Source organism: Aplidium turbinatum, chromosome 9, assembly GCF_918807975.1.
Source record: "Aplidium turbinatum chromosome 9, kaAplTurb1.1, whole genome shotgun sequence".
NCBI lineage: Eukaryota > Metazoa > Chordata > Ascidiacea > Aplousobranchia > Polyclinidae > Aplidium > Aplidium turbinatum.
Genome location: NC_137480.1, coordinates 25060075 through 25082134, shown reverse-complemented (window position 1 = coordinate 25082134; position 22060 = coordinate 25060075). Strand labels below are relative to the sequence as shown.

The 22060-nt window shown below is 40.9% G+C and overlaps 1 protein-coding gene across 1 annotated transcript in view; it reads left to right on the top strand.

Annotated features, from left to right (window-relative positions):
* Positions 1–1879: 1879 nt before the first annotated feature.
* LOC145776626 (carbohydrate sulfotransferase 11-like) overlaps positions 1880–22060 on the top strand; it is a 31321-nt gene continuing 11140 nt past the window's right edge. The window contains exons 1-4 of the mRNA XM_082587856.1: positions 1880–1902; positions 11621–11793; positions 18072–18187; positions 18894–19085. Of these exons, the coding sequence (XP_082443982.1) occupies positions 11776–11793; positions 18072–18187; positions 18894–19085 (326 nt within the window). The 5' untranslated portion in view covers positions 1880–1902; positions 11621–11775. The remainder of the gene's footprint in view (positions 1903–11620; positions 11794–18071; positions 18188–18893; positions 19086–22060) is intronic.

The following is a 22060-nucleotide window of genomic DNA, read 5'->3' as shown; positions in this document are numbered from 1 at the left end:
AATTTATCTGTTTAAGTTTGTCACTCTCAATGCACAGAATGCTCAGTGCGGACAACCTTTCCTGAGACATTGTCGATCTCAGATTATTTTTGATGTTTTTGAGCCTTGAGAAAGATCTCTCTCCTGAGCAGTTAGTGCCCATTAAGCTTAGAAACAGTTTTAATATTGCTTTAACATTAGGAAAGACAGTGTTAACTTTTTCCTTGCATGTAATTTCATAAAGGTCTCCATATTTTTTTGTTTGTCGTATTCAGGCTTATACCTGGTGGTTGAAGGTTTAAATTAAGTGAAGGGGAAAACAAAGAAGCCAATTTTCGTGTCAACCTTCAGGCATGCTTGTGTCTTACCGAAGACACATGAGACAAGGAAATAGATTGCTCTTCTGTACCGGCAAGCCCTTGGTTTTGTGTTTGTCTCACGTACAAATGAAAATATAGAAGTTCATCAGTAAGTTTCGGGTCAACATCTTCCGGATACGATTCCTTTAAAAGTTCTACGCCTCGTACAATTTCTACCTTAGTTGCTTTCAGATTAGCAACAAAGAGGAACATTTCTGCAAATTAGCTCTTCTTCTTAAATTGGCTTCTAGTGCGTCGAGCATATAGGGATAAAGGAATTTGTTTTAAACCTTTCCTTTGAAGAGAGTTCAATTAAAGCGTCAGGTGCATTTCTTTGTCTAATAGTAACAGCTCTGTAGTTAATATTCGGCAAGGTTGCTTTTGCTTGCTGATCAAACTCGTCAAAATCATCTCTAATTTCGCATAGAAAGTCTACAAGTGAACTGTAGCCAACAATTCGGCAGAAGTACTTAATAACAATTCAGATTTCTGAAGGGTTTTGCTAACCCTGAAAAAACGACCTAGCACTATGGACCAAAAATGAAACATAAACACAAATTCCAATTTTTCCATTTTTTGCAAATGACAGTTTGCAGATGCAAACGACGTAACAATGGCTGTTTACAACGTGGTTGAAACCAGTTGTGTACAAAATTTTCTACTCTGAAAAGCTTGATTTATATAATATACTTTAGGTAGGGTTTGAACTTGTCAAGTTTTTAAAAGAATTACAAACTTCGAAACGGAATTTCGAGGCCCCTGGACGTTGAGGCCCTAGGCTTCAGCCTGCCTAGCCTATTGGTAAATCTGGCCCTGCCCATACTTGATCCAAGCACCGGGGGATGAGACGATACGTTTCTCATTATACTAAGCCTTCGGCACTAACGAAAGTAGGGTGGCCAGTTCCTTTCTCTCGGCCGCCTTTCCTTCAGCAACTACGCCCACCCTATTTATTACACCTTGGGTAGAGGTGAGCGGTGTTTTCAACAACCAGCTTAAGCCGAGAATCGAACCAGGTTTGCATAATTGGAAAGAGAGCGCATTATCCACTGCGCCATCCCACCGCTGATAGGTAGACCACATCCAAAACAATCGATTCCGACCAATAGTGATTTTTGTTAGGCTACTGCAGGCAACCGAAATGTTTCGATTTTGGTAGCACTACAAACACTGAGTGCTGTTAAAACACAAATAACAGTGTTAATATAATTATAGTAAACATCAGGTAGTTTTGTGCAGTTACCAGAAGAACACAAGTTATTTTATAATTGTTAGTGTGCGGTAATGTTACTAAAATACGTAGTGTAGGTGACAATAGGATATCGAGTCACCGAGACGGTTTAAAATAATGTTCGTGTCGTTTTCTTGTTTGACCTGAATATGAAGTCACAATCTTATGTCGCGTCTTCCAGTTGCCTCAGGCCATTATAAAGCAGCTTTGCAAGTTATTCACAACAGCTTTAGTGTTTCTGTGACTGCTTGCCAGCTCAGTGGAGGAAGAGTGATGCTGGCAAACGTACGCCACTTCTTTGCAACATAACTGAAGTCGATATCTCAAATCTAGGTAGACAACTCATAAGTAAATTGATGCAAGTAACAACTGCGCATGTTCAAAAGCGGAAACTTTACTCTGGCAATCTTAGTTGTTTTGTTTGGATTTGAATCTTTATCCTCGGACTGACAAAGCTTTGATAGTTCATTCCTGGTAGTTTCGCATATTTGTTGAGTTTTTTTACGCAGGGCTGGTTACCGAGATTGGCAGAGTGAAGCTTTCCGGTTGTTGAAGTGTTTGTTGCTGGGGAATTATTCCATTCACTGGGTGCCGCTGAACAGGGCCGTTGACAGGATTTCTAGGGCCCGGTACCAATTTATTTTCGGGCCCCCTTCATCGACAATGTTATGAATACAAAGGTTGTGTTTAAACTTTTATTGATGTCGTTTAACCATGGTCATTTAACAAATCTTGCACAATCTTAAAATTTCTTGAACCGCAAAACTTACTATTTCTATCTAGCGGTTGCTGTTTTAACCTTTTATTTGTCACATGGCGCTAGAGTATTACTTCCCGATTCCATTGATATTTCACTGGTCATTCTAGGTTCACCAGAAGAGAATTTACAGCAAAGTTAGTGCAGAGAGTCAGAAAGTTTTCAATTTGATTGGGAAAGGTGTTTAGGCCTAGAAGGTCAAACATTTGCTGATTGCTGCAAGCTGAAAGCGGTTTTGGTCTAATTTTTAGTACAGAAATAGAGATAGCAATCTTCTTACCTGTGCCATTTCAGATTTTGAGTTTGAACAAATATTAGCCTGTTTATTTTGAAATTTGTGTTTCGGGTAATATTCGTGGTTAGGGAAATCACTATACTAGACTAAATTCCTATTTTACTGCGTGGTGGCTGAAGTGGCTATTTTTGGAGTATTTTACCACCAGAAAGCTGAAGTGGACCCGGTACCCAAAAGGGGCCCGGTACTTTACCATCTGACGGATGAAATGGCTGTTTTAACCTCTGATGACAAATTCTTTAGATCTGATTATATTAAGATCTTGATAATGTTTGAAGTCGCGTGGAAATTTTTAAATCCGGGCCCCTTAAATATTTCGGGCCCGGGTCCAAAAGTACCACCTAGACGCCCCTAGACCCTCAACAATGAGCTAGCAGAGGATTAGAAAAAGGTAGAAGCGATAAAACACAAACGTTAAAGCTTCCTTGACACCGAAATAAGTTGCTAAGTTTAAAAAAATTGGCACCGTCGCAGAACCTTAAAAAAATTTAAGATAATTTAGAAAAAAATTAGAAGCTTATGCGAATCTACTAGGAACACTTTTCAGAGGCTGACTTAGTCCGGGGATAAAGATTTCAACCAACTAAACATGACAAATTTATAGCCTAAGCGATTTATAATGGAAGATACAAAAAAGGTTAGTTTTGTGCACTAAGAAAAACTAAAGTTTCTCAGAAAATCTAAAAAAGATTATTCGAAGCAAGAACTTGATAAGTTAGCAGTTAGGGCTATAGCAGTTAGGCCTGTGGTAGGTATCCAATTGTCCAATTAAAAGTTACCGTGGTATTCTTTACATAGCCTACATGTGTCGATATAACTTCTACAATAGTCTAAATATTCAAATTTAATATAAATATTCTGCCTCAAACCTCTAATACTAAATATGCTGCTTCAAACCTACACAATTGCTTGCATAAGGGCCAGTCAGTGGCGTACGGTGGCCACTTGGGTGTTTACATTTTTTACCGGGCTTTAAACACGCACTAAGTCTTCAGTTTGCTCAATAGCTGTGCAGATCATATCAAAATAAACGGATGTGATATGATATGGTCACTGTGCAAATGAAGCATGTGTTTCAAGCTTTTTAAAAAATGTCAACACCCAAAAAATGGGTTACCGGACGCCACTGGGGCCAGTGCTCCGTACGCGTCACTGTACCGTGATAGGTGTGACGTGAAATAATAAACGTAACGCACGCTACTGCACTTAACAAAACAACAAACTTTTCTCCTCTTTATTTTAAGCAATAACCTACAACAATTGGAGTTTATTAATTTATTCCTGCTCTTCCAGAAAGTTCCCAATTCAAGCAAATTAAAAATCACACATAACAACCAATTCAAGAATGAGGAAAAGTTATACGTTAATTTTTATTTGTTTCTTATGCTTTACCTGCTTGTTTATTGTAATGTTCAATATGGAAAAAAGAAGTCAGTGCAGTTGTTACGACAAAGTTCATACAAAAACAGCAAAAATGTATGAGGACCTCTCTATGAGGGTCCCCTTGGCTCAAACATCAGTGGAAAAGAAATTACAATCTACAAACGGTCCATCAGAAATAAAATTATCAGGTATAATTTTTGATATGATAAACCAACTTTTTTGTCACCTTCCGCACTACAATAGACCATACCGTATATGGTTCATTGTGTAATTCAGTGCTGCCAAGTCTGCGGCAGAATCTGGCAACACTGGTGCAATTGCAAACAGGGGCGCACTGTTTGTTAAGTCCCAGGAGTCATGACACAGTAAATACAATATGATCAAATGTGAGCAACCAACAAAGCAAAATGTAGCAATTCAGATTGTAAAGATGGCCGAGTGGTTAGCGCGTTGGGCTCGCAGTCGAGAGCCTGCATGTTCGACTCCAGCCACCCGCACTTGCTGTTGTTTCTCTGGGCAAGAAACTTTACAATAATTGCCTCTACACAGTGATCGATTTCGAGTAATGGGTAGTACCAAATTTAAGTCATAAGTAGAGTAGACAACCAGAAACAGATATTGCCATCGGCTGCAGCTTGGGTCAGGTGTAGGCCTACGTCGGAAGGCGTACACCGATGTATAGCGCTCAAGTCCGCTTTCCCGCAATGCAGGATAAAGATATGAAAAACAAACAAACAAAACATATAGTTAGCCTCGATCAACCACTCCCCGCAATTACATATCCTCAGTAGCAGAGTGTGCCTGCCTCTGCGCACTAGTGTGCATGAATGTGTAGTTAGATATAGCCTAGACGGGATGGTGGCTGGTACATGACTAGGCCTGGCCTACGAATGGTATTTCGCTACCATCCTGATTGCGCCATAATCTAACCAACAGTTGTACAATGCATTGTTTTGGCAGTTACATTTAGTCTCCTTTTGTTGATATATGGCGCTTTTGAATCAAAGGAAACTGACCTGACCAGATCCAGGGTGTGGAGCACTTGGTGTTCCCGACAATTTTCACCAAATCAAACGTCATATAAAAACCGTTCAAGTCTACTGAATATTACGTCATGGAAATTCCTAAAGCATGTGCCAAAATTGCACCAGCGTTCATAAGAATTGTGTCAAACCTGTTTGGGCCTGTTTGGGCCTGTTTAAACAGGAAATATTACATCAGCTTTAAACACCTGTTGGAATGACTTCATAATTGTCTTTCATTATTGCGTCACAGTACTGTATACGTGAATTTGAGATATTGCTATCTATTCTGGTCATTCGTAAAATGATTGTTTGAAAGTTGGCCGCACATTTAACTGTTGGCTTAGTGCTTGCTAGCTGGACAAAGGTTCCGTCTTTTATCCAAGTAATCTGTTGTGTAGTGACAGTTTAAGTGGTGTAGGCGTTGCACCCCCTCGTTTTCGGTAGCCTCGGGCTAATTTTACAGGAATACACTTTTTGAAAAGAAGTTCAAGTGTGTGTTTCTTCGGTCATTATATACAGACGAACGGATTCGGGAACTTTATGTTAAAATTTTCCCAAGAAGAGATTATGGTTTACCGCTGTGACCATAAAAAATAAAAGACGTTTTTGTTAGCTGGTAGGCCAAGAAGCATTTGAAGCACATGAAAAAATAAAAGACGAAGTTTGTAGTTGGTAGGCTAAGAAGCACTTAGAAGCAAAGAAATAATAAAAGAAGATCTTATTGGTTGGTAGTCTAAAGAAGCAAAGAAAATTAAAGACATTTCTTCTCGGTAGGCAACTGAAGAACTTTAAGCTAAAAAGTAAAGACATTTCTTCTCAGTTTGGTACAGAAGAAAAATAACTTTGACATTTATTGGCAAGAAAGAAGATTAAAGGCAATCCATCTGTGCTTGAAGATTCAAGTGGAAGAATCCAAGCAAGTTTTGTGGACGTTTGGACTTCACATACTCGTACAGCTACGGTATCGTGCATTTAAATTCTTTTTTGTATTTTTACGGTCTTTGCAGTTAAGTTTTTTATAACTACTGTAATTTTGTGTGTTTGTGTAACTTAATTTTTAATTGTTAAATTTAGCCCTAACATTTAATATGTCTACACTCGGTGGTGACAGGGACTCGACCGCCGTCGACTCGACTGAGTTTAAGCCTGATGATGTTCTTTGCGGTCGGGCAGGCCATTCTGGGGAGGGACCCATTAACGATGAGGCTAAGTCAGTTCGAGAGGCCCGGCATCTTAGACTGGATATTTTGACTCAAATTGGGAAACTTTCTGTGGCCCTAGGTTCTTTGAGTGATAAGCAGGAACTGTTAATTTTTCGGTCTAACTTATCTACTTTAGAAGAGGAATTACGGCATTTCCATGCTCTTTTGAGTAAAATTGTTAACTCTGCAATCTTGGCAGAACTTCGTGATAGGGTAGATCCCGAATTTAACTCGTTAAAAAATAACTTCGAACAAAAAGAAAGTGAGTTGTCAGATAGGTTGGATGCTGACATACATCCTGAGGATAGCGCCTCAAATGTAAGCACTAGGATGTCTGAGAGCTCGTCACGGATAGTTGCACAAATTAACCTACAGTTAAGACGAGAGGAGCTCCAGATCCAAGTTGAGGCCGAAGCGAGAGCTGCTGAGGCCGCCGCGAGAGCTGAGGCCGAAGCAAGAGCTGCTGAGGCCGCTGCGAGAGCTGAGGCCATACGAGCTGAGGCCATCGCGAGAGCTGAGGCCGAAGCGAGAGCTGCTAAGTTCGCACTCAAAGACGCTCAGTTGAGGGCCGAACAACGTAAAGAGGTAGTTTTAGCTGAATATCGTTCTGAGTTGGGCTCCCGGCGTAGCTCTAGGAAGGGCTCTTCTAGGCATTCCAGAAGTGAACATCAATCACAGTTTAATTTACCTAACCTTTTCCACACGCCTGTTCAATCCGTAAGTGGACCTGTACAATCCACATGTTTTCCAGCTGTTTCAGGAGGTCTCGGGGCCACGGCTAAGGGTCTTCCGAAGGCTGTAGAGCCAAGGTCTGCAAATTACAACCGAACTCCTCCCCCAGAGCGTACAGGTCACGGGGCCGCCATTAGCAGTAATGCTTTGCCCCCTTCACAGTTTTCAGCGCCGCTAGTTTTTGATCGCCCAGCTACACGTAATTTGGGTGGTTGTGAGAGGCGTATCGCGTCTCCTGATTTTAACGTGTGTGAGGATCGTGATCGGGCTGTGCATGTGACTGAGCCCACTCAGCCCCTTAAGGGATATAGCTTGTCTTCTCCCGCTAAATCGAGTTCTCAACAGCAGGATTGCTTTTTTGAATACCAAAATAGTAGGACGTTCTTCGATAAGGCGGCCTTGATTGGTTACGATGGTAATAATATGCCATTTGTCTTCTTTAAAAATCGTGTTATGGCCTTGATGGCAGCTTCGCCCTTTAAGGGAACTCGTTTGACTTTGTTGCAAGCAGCTTGTGTTAGAACAGCTGCGCAAACGATTGCTAATTTGGTTTCTGACACTCCTGGCTTGTCAGAGGAAGACAGGATAGAAATGTCGTTAGCTCGCTTGTCCCAACGTTTTGGAGTTCGTGGAGGTCTTTTCGCAGAACCAGAAATTAGAAAGTATCGCTATGGTAGCAAATTGACTTCTATCTCTTCCAGTGATTTGAAAGAGTTTAAAGATGAATTGTCGCAGTGTTTGCTTTACGCGAAAGCTTATGGTCAGCGTGATAAATTAGAAGGACGTTTTGTTTTGGATTTGGCTAAGCGACTCCCGTTTGACGCTAAGCAGCGTTATCTTGACTTTTTAGGTGATCAGTATGGTAGCACTGAGGAACCTACCTTTCAGAGTTTGTTTGATTTTGTAGTACGGGAGGAAACGCGCAAGTCGACTGATTTTAGCATTATGCTAATGGGCGATTCTGGTGAGTCGCAGCATTTTAAAAAGTTTGGCAAAGGAAAATTGCCTTCATGTCCGGTTAGGCAGACGTCGGTAAAACCCCATGATAATGTCATGTCAGGAAGTTCGCAGTACTCGACTGCTGTTGGCGCACCGCGCGGCGGTGTGGCCAGACGTAGTGACATACCGGCATGTTTTTATTGTTCGTCACGTGGTCAAGTTGAATATCATTTTTTGTCTAATTGTAAAGAATTTTTGCGCTTGACACCTAAAGGTCGGAGAGATGTCATTGTGAAAGCTGGAAAATGCTTGAACTGTTTGCGCCAGCATATGGTTAAGGACTGTAATCATGCAAACAACTGTCGTCAGTGTGGGCCTAACAACGATAGGAAACACTATTTTCTTCTGCATGATTTTTATGTGACGTCACGTGATTCTCTGGATTCGGTCGGTAAAGATGATGCTGGTGCCAGAGTTCCTGTGCGTAATGTTAAGATTGGAAATGTTAAAGCAGCCTTTAACCGCGTTACTGCTGCTCGTGTTTTGAATCCAATGACTGGCAAATCGAAGTTGGTGTATTGTCAGCATGATCCTGGTTCGCAGTTGACCTTTGTTTCGAGTGACTTGGTGTGCGAACTTGGTCTTAAACCGTATGATAAAGCGTCGTTTAAAATGGATACTCTGGCTGGTCAGAAACCTACTTGTGCTGAACTTGTTAAACTCAACATTCAGTCGTTAGAGACGAATGAACTGTTTTGTGATATAACTTCGGTGGTTAACCCAGCTTGGGCTGACGATGTTAAGACTTTACCACATAAGCAGGATTTAAGTAGTTTCCGTCATTTTCATGACGTGAATATGTTTCATTTGAATGATTGTAGTACTGTAGATGTAGCCTACTGATTGGAAACGACAACGCTTATTTGATGTGGGCAAAAGAAGAACGTGTTGGTGAAAATCGCAGTGAACCGCATGCTTTACTCACTCCTCTCGGTTGGTTGGCTTGTGGTGGTAAGTCACCCTTAGTTGAAAGCGTTGCTAAAGTGTGCAGAGTGCAGACGTCTTCAGAGTCGGATGTCATCTCTGGCTTTCAGCGTAAAATTGAGTCTCGTGATATGGAAATAGCAGACCTGAATAAAGTCATTCAGGATTTGACTTTGCAAAATGAAACCTGTGAATTGTCTCGCAATGATATTTTGGCTAGAGAACTTGTCGAACCGAATATTGAGTTGAAAGATGGTCGATTTGAGATACCTGTTCCGTTGAAGGAAGATATTGATCTACCTAACAATTTTGTTTTGGCGTCAGATAGAGCTGCTGCTTTAAGGAAGAAGGCTTTAAAACAATCTGAATTTCGAGGAACTTGTGTTAATGAGGTAATGTTTTCGCGTCCTGATTTGTTAAACCCTCTGGCAGATGTCTTGGCTAGATTTCGGCTTGAAAGATTTGGTTTCGTGGCCGATATGACCAAATACTTCTTTCACATTTTGGACTCTTCATTACGTAAGCCCAATTTCATTGAACTGCTTACGTACACAGGCAGTGCCGTTCGGATCGTGAACGAACGCCCTTTGGTACCTTTGAGTGACGACCCTAGGGATTTTACTGTCATCACCCCTGCCTCACTCTTGACCCCATACTTAGACCCATACTGTGCTGTTGGGCAACCACATGATCGTGACCAATTAAGAAGGGATTATCGGTTCAATTTGTCACTTTCTCAGCAGTTTTGGAGTAAATGGATCGATTTTTACTTGCCAGGTCTTCAGGGCCGGAAAAAATGGCTAAAAATGGCCGAGAATTTGGAGCCTGGTCAACTTGTAGTGGTAGGTTCTCTCCAAGACATTGGTAAACGTGGGAAGTATCAACTTGGGAGGGTGCATGAGGTAGTTCCACAAATTAGGAAAGGGAAGCCTGTGGTTCGTAGAGCCAAAGTTGCCGTCTGCAACTATGATGAGAGTACGGGGAAAGTGAAAGTAGACTACGTGTTGAGGGATATTTCGTGCCTCGCCCCCGTAAAGAACACCTAAGTGTTATGGTTTGAGCCTGGTTTTGTCTGCGGTGGCCGACCCTTGTCTGAGCCCAGAACAGTCGGTTATTATCGCAACCATGGTATATAGCGTCATTTTTTGCGTGTACCTAATACCTATGGTACCAATTTCATGTATCATCGTGTTTATTCCGTATTGTTGTTCATTCTTTGCATGCCCTTTGTATTTACGTATTAACTTAAACGTGAGTGATTCAAACAATTTGTGTATCGTGTGTTTTTATTCATTGGCTCACAATTGTCGTCATTTCTTTTTAGTTATGCCATGTCAGACTGTCATAACTAGGGGCAGCTATGTTCCCGACAATTTTCACCAAATCAAACGTCATATAAAAACCGTTCAAGTCTACTGAATATTACGTCATGGAAATTCCTAAAGCATGTGCCAAAATTGCACCAGCGTTCATAAGAATTGTGTCAAACCTGTTTGGGCCTGTTTGGGCCTGTTTAAACAGGAAATATTACATCAGCTTTAAACACCTGTTGGAATGACTTCATAATTGTCTTTCATTATTGCGTCACAGTACTGCATACGTGAATTTGAGATATTGCTATCTATTCTGGTCATTCGTAAAATGATTGTTTGAAAGTTGGCCGCACATTTAACTGTTGGCTTAGTGCTTGCTAGCTGGACAAAGGTTCCGTCTTTTATCCAAGTAATCTGTTGTGTAGTGACAGTTTAAGTGGTGTAGGCGTTGCACCCCCTCGTTTTCGGTAGCCTCGGGCTAATTTTACAGGAATACACTTTTTGAAAAGAAGTTCAAGTGTGTGTTTCTTCGGTCATTATATACAGACGAACGGATTCGGGAACTTTATGTTAAAATTTTCCCAAGAAGAGATTATGGTTTACCGCTGTGACCACTTGGTCATATCCCTCTCATAACCGAGAAGAGAATCCAACTTTTCTCTGCTTTTACAAAAAGTTCTCGCTTGCTCGCCCAAATGTTATTCACAAAACCGACGTCATGGTATTAAACGCTCTTTTTATGCAGCGGATTTAAATAGGATTCGGTGAGAGCTCTTCAAACACTGACAAAGCAATGCAGTATTCCAAAGTAGACATATAGAAACCAAACATAATATGATTACTCAGCTAACAACCAAACTAACCCTTTCCAGTGGTAATACAAGTAGCCTAAGCTTACGTTGCAAGGTGAAAGGTAACTATTACAATGCAGGTGATGATGCCTCGGAGGTAGCCAACTTCGTAGCCTAATTTCACTGAAAGACAAAATTCACAAAACCCATATATTAGGACTATATGCTAGAGTTTAAATTTAGGGTAGGCCTATATTTTCAAAAGTTTTAGATTTGAAGTTTAGAACTTTATCTTTTCACAGCAAATGTTTCAAATCTTAGCAGTAACCTAATACTGTATTCTGAAACTAAAAATTTAAAGGATGGCGGTTTTAAGCCTAATTTTGAATATTTTATGTTTTATACACACTAGCAAATCTGAAAAAAATGGGTTTGGGCAATGGTTTGGGTCGGAGAATCACTAGAATTTTAACTAAGGTGTTTTATTATTTAAATTGCAAAAAACATTGGTTTTTCTCAAGTTAATCTTTGCACACATTTTGGTCTTTTCCTTGGCAGTTTAAAAACTGTGCTCAAAGTAGCGCCCCTTTAAATCGACTTTTATTTTGCTTATTCTTATTTTTTTTCCAGGTGGTTTGAACTGCACTGGAATTCACAAGTTATCATGTGAAAAACCTTACTTCAGTCGATTGCTTCATGTACAAGAGGAGTGCAAGAAAAGGCCTCCAAAAAACTATAGTTTGCTTTCAAGTCGTTACAAGTTCACTGATAAATTCAAATTGATCATGTGCGAAACCCCGAAAGTGAGTGTCATATTTCAACTTATAGGCCAGGGCTACTCAACTAATGTTAGCAAAGGTCTATTTTGACAAGTTGAATATTTTTGCGGTCCGGTGAATATTTCATACGCAACCACGAAAAATAAAACAACCAGTATAGCCTACGAGCGCCGCAGCATTTTTCAGGTAGTATGTAACACGACTTGGATTTTTGTCTGACACAAACAAAGAATAAAAAAGGAAAAAATGTATTGTGTTTCTTTGTAGTGTAGCCTAGCTGTGTGGATCGCACATCAGAGAAGACGGCAATGCGTTGGGAGGTCTGGGGGCGAAGCCCCCAGCTCCTTGGATAATCACAAAAATCATTTTTTCCTAATGGAAATCTGTTTAAAGAGGCCCTAAAATGTGGCAATGAGGTTATTCTTCCAGAAGCCCGAGGTCCACCTTCAACACCCAGACGGTCCGGATTCGGACCGCGGTCCGCCAGTTGAGTAGCCCTGGTATAGGCTATCACATAAAAATAACTAAGCAGCAAATATAAAAGGAAGTGCTAATGTTTGCTGGATGGCGTAGTTGTTGATTTTAATAATAGAAATATAATAATGCGTGTTTTAGTTTTGACACCTGCCAGAAGATATTTTATTTTCTTGATTGTGTGTTTTTGTAACCTAGGCTATAGCACTGTATCCATCACAGATACGCCTTGTTCTTAATGTTTTGCAAAGCAGACAGTATCAGTACAGCCGTGAAGAGGCACAGGCAAATACATTATTACCCTGAATATATTTATTTCATTGTTAAGAGCCAAGAAAATTTGTTTCTCAAACACATGGTCGTAGAAAGAAGGTGTTGCCCACACAAATTCTTCTGCGGGACACGCAGACTACAAAAACTGTTTCTGTCTAAAGACATGCAACAAGACACAACTCATAACATTTTCTTTCCTTCCACACATCGAAAGATTTAGGAAAAATATCTTTCGTGTTTGCCAGTATGGAAGTGGTCACAAACAATTTAAGCATTTGCCAGCTTTCACAATGACATCTCTTCGATCTTTAGGTGTCAAGCGCAAAAATTCTTTACAATTAGACAAAAAATGATATTCAACTTGACCACGTGACGAACAATAAAAACATGCCGGTATGTCACTACGACTGGCCACACCACCGCGCGGTGCGCCAACAGCAGTCGAGTACTGCGGACTCCCTGAAATCACATTATCATGGGGTTTTACCGACGTCTGCCTAACCGGACATGAAGGCAATTTTCCTTTGCCAAACTTTTTAAAATGCTGCGACTCACTGGAATCGCCCATTAGCATAATGCTAAAGTCAGTCGACTTGCGCGTTTCCTCCCGTACTACAAATTCAAACAAACTCTGAAAAGTAGGTTCATCAGTGCTACCATACTGATCACCTAAAAAGTCAAGATAACGCTGCTTAGCGTCAAACGGGAGTCGCTTAGCCAAATCCAAAACAAAACGTCCTTCTAATTTATCACGCTGACCATAAGCTTGCGCGTAAAGCAGACACTGCGACAATTCATCTTTAAACTCTTTCAAATCACTGGAAGAGATCGAAGTCAATTTGCTACCATAGCGATACTTTCTAATTTCTGGTTCGGCGAAAAGACCTCCACGAACTCCAAAACGCTGGGACAAGCGAGCTAACGACATTTCTATCCTGTCTTCCTCTGACAAGCCAGGAGTGTCGGAAACCAAATTAGCAATCGTTTGCGCAGCTGTTCTAACACAAGCTGCTTGTAACAAAGTCAAACGAGTTCCTTTAAAGGGCGAAGCTGCCATTAAGGCCGTAACACGATTTTTAAAGAAGACAAATGGCATATTATTACCATTGTAACCAATCAAGGCCGCCTTATCGAAAAACGTCCTACTATTTTGGTATTCAAAAAAGCAATCCTGTTGTTGAGAACTCGATTTAGCGGGAGAAGACAAGCTATATCCCTTAAGGGGCTGATGGGGCTCAGTCACATGCACAGCCCGATCACGATCCTCACAAACGTTAAAATCAGGAGACGCGTTACGCCTCTCACAATCACGCAAATTACGTGTAGCTGGGCGATCAAAAACTAGCGGCGCAGACAACTGTGAAGGGGGCAAAGCATTACTTCTAATGGCGGCCCCGTGACCTGCACGCTCTGGGGGAGAAGTTCGGCTATAATTCGCAGGCCTTGGCTCTACAGCCTTCGGAAAGACCCTTAGCCGCGGCCCCGAGACCTACTGAAACAGCTGGAAAACGTGTGGATTGCACTGGTCCACTCACGGACTGAACAGGCGTCTGGAAAAGGTTATGTAAATTAAACTGCGATTGATGTTCACTTCTGGAAAGGCTAGAAGAGCCCTTCTTAGAACTACGCCGGGAGCCCACCTCTGATGGATATTCAGCCAAAGCTACCTCTTTACGTTGTTCAGCCCTCAACTGTGCGTCTTTGAGTACGAACTCAGCAGCTCTCGCTTCAGCTCTCGCGGCAGCCTCAACTCGTATGGCCTCAGCTCTCGCAGCGGCCTCAGCAGCTCTCGCTTCGGCCTCAACTCGTATGGTCTCAGCTCTCGTGGCGGCCTCAGCAGCTCTTGCTTCGGCCTCAACTTGTATTTGGAACTCCTCTCGTCTTAGCTGCAGGTTAATTTGTGCAACTATCCGTGACGATCTCTCAGACATCCTAGTGCTTACATTTGAGGCGCTATCCTCAGGATGTATGTCAGCATCCAACCTATCTGAGAACTCACTTACTTTTTGTTCGAAGTTATTTTTTAACGAGTTAAATTCGGGATCTACCCTATCACGAAGTTCTGCCAGAATTGTAGAGTTAAAAATTTTACTCAAAAGTGCATGGAAATGCCGTAATTCCTCTTCTAAAGTAGATAAGTTAGATCGAATAATTAACAGTTCCTGCTTATCACTCAAAAAACCTAGGGCTACAGAAAGTTCCCCAATTTGAGTCAAAATATCCCTTCTAAGATGCCGAGCCTCTCGAACTGACTTAGCCTCATGTTTACTGGGTCCCTCCCCAGAATGGCCTGCCCGACCGCAAAGAACATCATTATAGGCTTAAACTCAGTCGAGTCGACGGCGGTCGAGTCCCTGTCGCCACCGAGTGTAGACATATTAAATGTTGGAGCTAAATTTAACAATTAAAAAATTAAGTTACACAAACACACAAAATATTATTACAGTAGTTATAAAAAACTTAACTCCAAAGACCGTAAAAATACAAAAAGAATTTAAATGCACAATACCGTAGTTGTACGGGTATATGAAGTCCTAAAGTTCCACAAAACTTGCTTGGATTCGTCCACTTGAATCTTCAAGCACAGATCGATTGTCTTTAATCTTCTTTCTTGCCAATAAATGTCAATGTTGTTTTTTCTTCAGAACCAACAAAGAAACGCCTTTATTTTTTAGCTTGAAGTTCTTCAGTACCAACTGAGAAGAAATGTCTTTAGTTTTCTTTTGCTTATGTAGACTACCAGCCAACAAGATCTTCTTTTATTATTTCTTTGCTTCTGTAGCCTACCAACTGACAACTTCGTCTTTTATTATTTTGCTTCAGTACCAAACACTAGACAGAGTAACGTCTTTTATTATTTATGTCTTGCATGTGCTTCCGTACAAACACTAGCCAAAGAACCGTCTTTTATTATTTATGGTCACAGCGGTAAACCGTAATCTCTTCGTGGGAAAATTGTAACATAAGATTCCCGAATCCGTTCGTCTGTATGTAATGACCGAAAAAGAAACACTCTTCCGAAACGTCTTTTCAAGAATTGTATTTCTGTAAAAATAGCCTCAAAGCTGTCAAAATTGGGACGCAACATGGTACGCCACTAAAAACTTGTCACTACTTATTCAAGCAATAAGCAAAACAGTTAAATATGCGACCAACTTCCAAGCAACAATTTTAAGAATGAGAGAATAAATTTCAATATCTCAAACTCACGTAAACAGTTACTGTGACGTAATAGTGAAACATTGTCAAGCAATTCAAACAGGTGTTCAAAGGTGATGATGCAATGTTTCATCAGGTCTTACGAACGATGGTGCAATATTGGCTCATTTTCTAGCAGTTTCCATGACGTAAGATGCCAGCTAGGTTAAGTAGACCATAACGATTTTTATATGACGTTTGATTTGTTGAAAATTGTCCGTAACAGGAAGCAAGGTTAGAAGATTCGAAAACATTCAGAACATTTTATGTCGAGGAAATTGATTAACTTCCGTTCCATGCACAAAATAACTCGTTAATTAATAGGCTACTCCACGTGTTGTGTTGTCCGCCTCGTTTCTCAATGGTTACGCGCCCGGCTCAAGATCACGCGGCGCTGGTTCGACTTTCTGGGTATGCGCTTGAGCAACGCACTTTTAGGACTGCTCTCCATTCAGCGGCACCTAGTGAATGGAATAATTTTCCGGCAACAACACTTCAACAATCAGGAAACTTCACTATGTCAATCTCGGTAACCGGCTCTGCGTCAAAAGCCTCTACAAGTATGCGAAACTACCAGGAATAACCTGTCAAGGCTTTGTCAGTCCGATGATAAAGATTCAAAATCAACCAACGTCATGGAAGTCTTCTGTAGGCTACGACTGTATGAAACCGTTGAACCCAAGAACTGCCGTCAAAATCGCTGCATAGTGCTTTACTAGACCCACGATTTAAAGCTTCTTCTCAAACGTAATAACAATGTCAACACACGCATTCATTACGTCTTTCAGAATAGCCTAACAGACAAAATTTTTTGCACACAGTTTCATAGTAGGCTCAATCTAAAATTCAAAGATCAAATTAAAAAAATTATCATGCTTTGATAAGTAGATAAAAATCACTTTTTATCTATTCATTAATTTTCAAATATTCTTCAATGGCCAAGACTTGGGCTATAACTACAGTAAAACCACAATTTAGCTGAAACTTTTGAGCAACATTGGCAACACTTAATTTCGTACACCTTTTCTTGGCAGGTAGTTAAACATCTCGTTCTTCCATAAATTTGAACATTGCGTTTTTGCCTGATTTGATGGCAGTACCAGTGGCTGTACCCAGAGATGGGCAAGATCACCAGTATTGGTGATCTTGAAGATCAAGATCAAGATCGTGATCTTGAAGATCAAGATCACTTTCAAGATCACTTTTTGTGTAGTTGAAAATAAATGAAGTTTTTGATCAATGATGTTGCAAAAAATAATTACTATAAGCAACCCGGTTAAAAGTATATAGTTGCTATTGCTAACTTTTACTTTTAACTACTCGATCACTGGTCTAAGAATTGTAATAAGTTAGTGACTGTTGCTATTAGGCCTATCAATTGCTGACGTAGTTTGCGTAGAACCGCAACGTCACACCCAAGGCCGAGATTAATTACAGTAGTACGGTACTGAAAAAGTCGCAAAATTTGCAATTAGTTTTATACTTTTTATTTATAATAAATAAAAATAAACTTTAAACTGCATCATTTTTTTACCAAATTTTTGTCTGCTTCATGTGGGAGTTTTTAATCGTGTTACTAAGTAGGCCTAGTTTTAAGTTTCACTGCATTATGTCAATGTTTTTTGTTTGTTTTTGTTTTTCAAATAGCAACACTGACCAGATTAGATGGTGACTTTAAATCGTCTTTTGTTGGACACATATTATATTAACACTGGCTTAATGTTAGTAGTTGCCACTAACTACTTTGTACAGTAGGCTACGAGTTCTAAAAAAATGCCTCTATCTAGTAAGTAAACTTCAATTTTAAAGTGATCTTGATCTTACTGTTTTTCAAGATCAAGATCACACAAAAAAAAGTGATCTTAGATCAAGATCCCCCCAAAAAAAGTGATCTTCAAGATCAAGATCACGCCCATCTCTGGCTGTACCACTGGCTGTAGCCTACCACTGGCAGTCCCCGTCTTCAAAAATAATATCTCTACTAAGAAATAGACATGAAAACAAGACAACTCGGAAAAATACTTTAGGATGGCAAATAGCTTAGCCTAATAGCCTACTATAGAAATAGGAAATCATCACAATACACGCATTCATACATATTTTCGAAGACAATAGGAAATCATCACAAAAAGAGGTAGGCTAGGTTTAGTTTTCTACAAGATTGGTCTTCAAAACAGTAGAAGTGGTTTAAGATGGACTTCATAGAACTACAGTAGGTATAGAGCAAAACATAGATGGCGTTACCTTCAAGTTTCCAGCCCCCTAAAAATGTTTTATCCCAGGGCAGACCCAAAAGTATCCTTTGGAATCCCCTGTTAGCGTTGCAAGTTGTGTTGTAACTTAGTTGTTCTTTCTAGACCGCAAGCACTACGTTGCAGAAAAAAATGTTGCAGCTGGACCCGTCCTTTAAGGAAAGAGATACGTGGACAGACAAACACAAATGCGGAGACCAAGGAAACAACTGCTTTATGGAGTATGTAACGTAAATGTATGGAGTAACCTACACAGGCCAGATTTAGGGGGGAGCAGAGGGTGCAGTTGCTCTGGGCCCCCTTTTTGAAAGGCCTCCCCGACGTGGAAAAATGTAATTTTGTGTTATTATTATTATTTTCTCTCAGCCTTTGAAGTTTCTGCAAAATGACTCCTTTTTTTTTTCAGTTTAATTTTAGTCACAAGGTGGCAACTGAGCTTGGCGTAAAAGCATTAGCAACGGTGTGGGTGACATTCAAGTTACCTTGTAAAGTCTTTCGCTCCCTCGACGCGAAAAACTTTTTTGCACGGGGCCCCCGACAACTGCGGCCAAATGGGCCACATGCGGCCCTCAACCAATCTTCCTGCGGTCCTCATCGATGCAGCAAAAACTTATTACTTGTGCTAGAAGAACTGCCTGAAATGGCGAGAATGTGTGGTTGTCACATAGCTAGCAAAGAAATTGCTAGCAAAGAAATTTTCTTATGCAGTAGTAAACGTTTCCCCACCACTACGAATAGGCTACAAAGCAATCATCCAAGGCCGTCGATGCCTGACTCAGGCAAGGCAATTGAAGAAGACGGAGATGGCTATGCCTTTACAAATAACTTATACAAAATTGCCAAGAATACTTTTAAGAGGATTTCTCAGTCCGAGGATAAAGATTCAAAACCAACTATACACCATCTCCATGTTACTTTATCTTGCAGACTTACAGAGGAAGAGGCTCGTTTGCGGACAAACACGTATACGTCATTTCTTACATCACGTCATCCGTTGGAAAGAGTTGTATCAGCTTACATCAGCAAACTAAAAGCAAACGATACATATTTTCGAAGACACATTGGAAAACCGGCTGCTCTCCAGCAAGCAAGTCTACATCTACATAGCGTGGGAAGAGGGTGTGTTTCAGTTCCAATATTTTAAGCAATTGTCATATAATTAAGTGAAAGAATAATCGTAATATGAATTACTATCAACCAAAGAAACAGCTATAACATAGATTATAAGGTCATGAAGTGCTTCAATATTTTCCCCATGGCCCATTCTTAGCTTTTTTCCATCTTCCGTCCTGAGATTTTCTTCCATTCCATCTCTATTCCATCTTAGAAATCTTCCATTCCATCTTCACATTTAGTGATCTCCGCGTTAAATATGCCACAAATAAACCTAAAAACCATGTGCTAAATTTAAGCTAAAATATTTAACAGCAGTATTTTCCTAAGGGTTACGTAGGCTACAGTTTGAATTATTTCAGCAAGCAACGTAACATTTTGCATGTCTTGATAAAGCGTTAGAAAGTAAATGATGGAATTGGGATAGAATGATGGAAGATTGTCTTCCCACCCATCATCAAGATCTTCCATTCCTTTCCATCCTTAACATTTTCCATCTTCCATCCCAAAATCTGTCTTCCATTCCATCCCGTTCCCTAGTTACTGGAAATCTTTGTTAGGATATTTTCCAATAAAACTAAGCTCTATTATCGCAGAGGTAGAAGTTGCTCGAAGACTTAAATCTTTTTTTAGATTTAACCAATTTTTGATGGCATATGGTCTATGTAGAACTCACATCAAAGAAAAATCAAACGCGAAAAACAACACTCCACACAGGGGTCCGTCTTGCTTCCGCTGGTTCAATACGGTGCCACAATCCTCGCATATGCTCCTATTATTTGTGATCTAACCATCTTGTATTATGCAACTGAGTACCGTATAAACTGAAATATATTGTAGACAGTAATATAAACACACTTTGAGTTTATATACAGAGGTGGATGCTCAAACAAAAAAAAAACAAAAAAAAAACAGTTGTGACAGAAAACTTTCACCCACTGTAGGCTAGGCTACACTGTAATTGGAAAGTTAAACACGAAAAGCTACAAATGTGAATATCATTGAATAATCCATATTGTTTCCACCAGATAGGTTGGTTGATTTTGAATTTTTATCCTTGTTGTATTTCCAGACGTTTAATATAAAATGAACGATAATAATTGTAGTAGCCAACCAAGTGAGAAAACCAAAACCATTTACCTCTTGTTACTTACTGATTCACTGTATCAAAGCAACGCAATATATAGTAAGAAAGAAACGCAAAACAATCAACTAAGGAACGTGGTACAGAACGCTTAATTGATTACACGCGTTGTGCGGTGGTAATCAATTCCAGCGTCTGTACCAGAAAACGCTGAATGTACGGTAATTATGTAGTGAAGCAGGTCACAAGTTACATAAAATCAACGTAAATAAAATGACGACTATAACACCTCCCCTGATAATTTTTATACACAAAGAAAAATATAAACAGGACACCGAATTAAACAATAACTCTCAAAGTCCGAAACGGGCCGGAAGTCTGCGGCGACGGCTCGACCTTCGTGGGTTGTGTGGCCCGAATTCCGGTACAGTCGGTGTGTCGTCCGAATCCGTTCGAGCTGAGGTGGAGACAGCGGAAGAGTCGACTGTTGGTGCAGGAGTTTCTCCCGGCTCCTGGTCCTCCGATGATGCATAGCGAGGTTGCAGTTGGTCCATATGGCGCCTCCACGTCGGACCATGTGGCAGCAGACGTACCAGGAAGATTCGGCTACCCTGTCGCTTAATCACCTCGGCTGGAACCCAACGAGGATCCTGGCTCCGTCGTGGAGTGAATGATAGCGCGTAACAGGGATCTCCCGGTTTGAAATGTCGTTTTGTAACTTCAGAGGCGTCCGTGTTGTGAGGGTTTTGTCGGGGTACCACTTGAGACGGTGTGGGGAGAAGCGTGTCGATCTTGGTTCGAATCTGACGATTGTTGAGTAATTGGCTTGGAGAGTAGCCACTCGGAGTGGGCGTGCGTCGATAATGCTGTAGGAATTCCAAGACTGCTTGTTTCGGGGGCAGGGAAGATTTGCGAAGTGCTTGCTTGAACGTACGTACGAGGCGCTCCGCCGCTCCATTGGTTTCCGGATGGTAAGGGGCACCCGTGATGTGTACCATACCCCTCTCCTTACAGAAAGTTTGGAATTCTGTGGATTTAAAAGTAGTAGCATTATCGGTAACTACAGTATGGGGATAGCCGAAATGAGCAAAATCTTCTTCTAGCAGGTTGATAGTAACTGTTGAAGATAAGGAAGTAGTAGCATGAATACAAGGGTATTTAGAAAAAGCATCAATGCTGAGTAACCAATGGTAACCCATGAATTCTACCGCATGATCTATGTGTAAGCGACTCCACGGTGCTTCTGGAACCGTCCATGATTGGACCTGGGTTTTAGATTGCGGTTGATATTCGCCACAGGTACTGCACTTGTGACAAAGTTTCGCGATGTCTCGATCGATGTTTGGCCAGTAGACGGACGTCCTTGCCAACTGCTTTATTCTCTCAATGCCGAAATGTCCTTCATGAAGCAACTGAAGAACGGAAGGACGAAGTTTGGAAGGGATGACCACTGTGGAACCGTAAAGTAGACATCCGTAACAAGTAGAAAAAGAGTCTGCGTACTTACGGAACGGTTCGACCGGGTCTTGTGGAGAAGACTTGGCCGGCCATCCTTCATGAATGAAACGCATTACCGTGGAAATGATAGGATCTTTAGAAGATTCTTTACGCATTGAGGCGGCATTTGGGGTCTGGACCTGCAAATCCAAAGCATCGATAGCACAGACGATATCAATGCCATCCGCACTTTCCTCTTCATCGAAAACTTTATCCCCTCCTGCTGGTAAGCGACTCAAAGCATCAGCGTTTTGGTGATCCTTTGTCTTCCTGTACTCAATAGTGTATGTAAATTGCAACAAAAAGAGTGCCCAACGAGCCAAACGATTTGCTGCCAAAAAAGGTGTCGATTTGGTCGGGCCAAAAAGACTAAGCAATGGTTTATGATCTGTGACCAAAA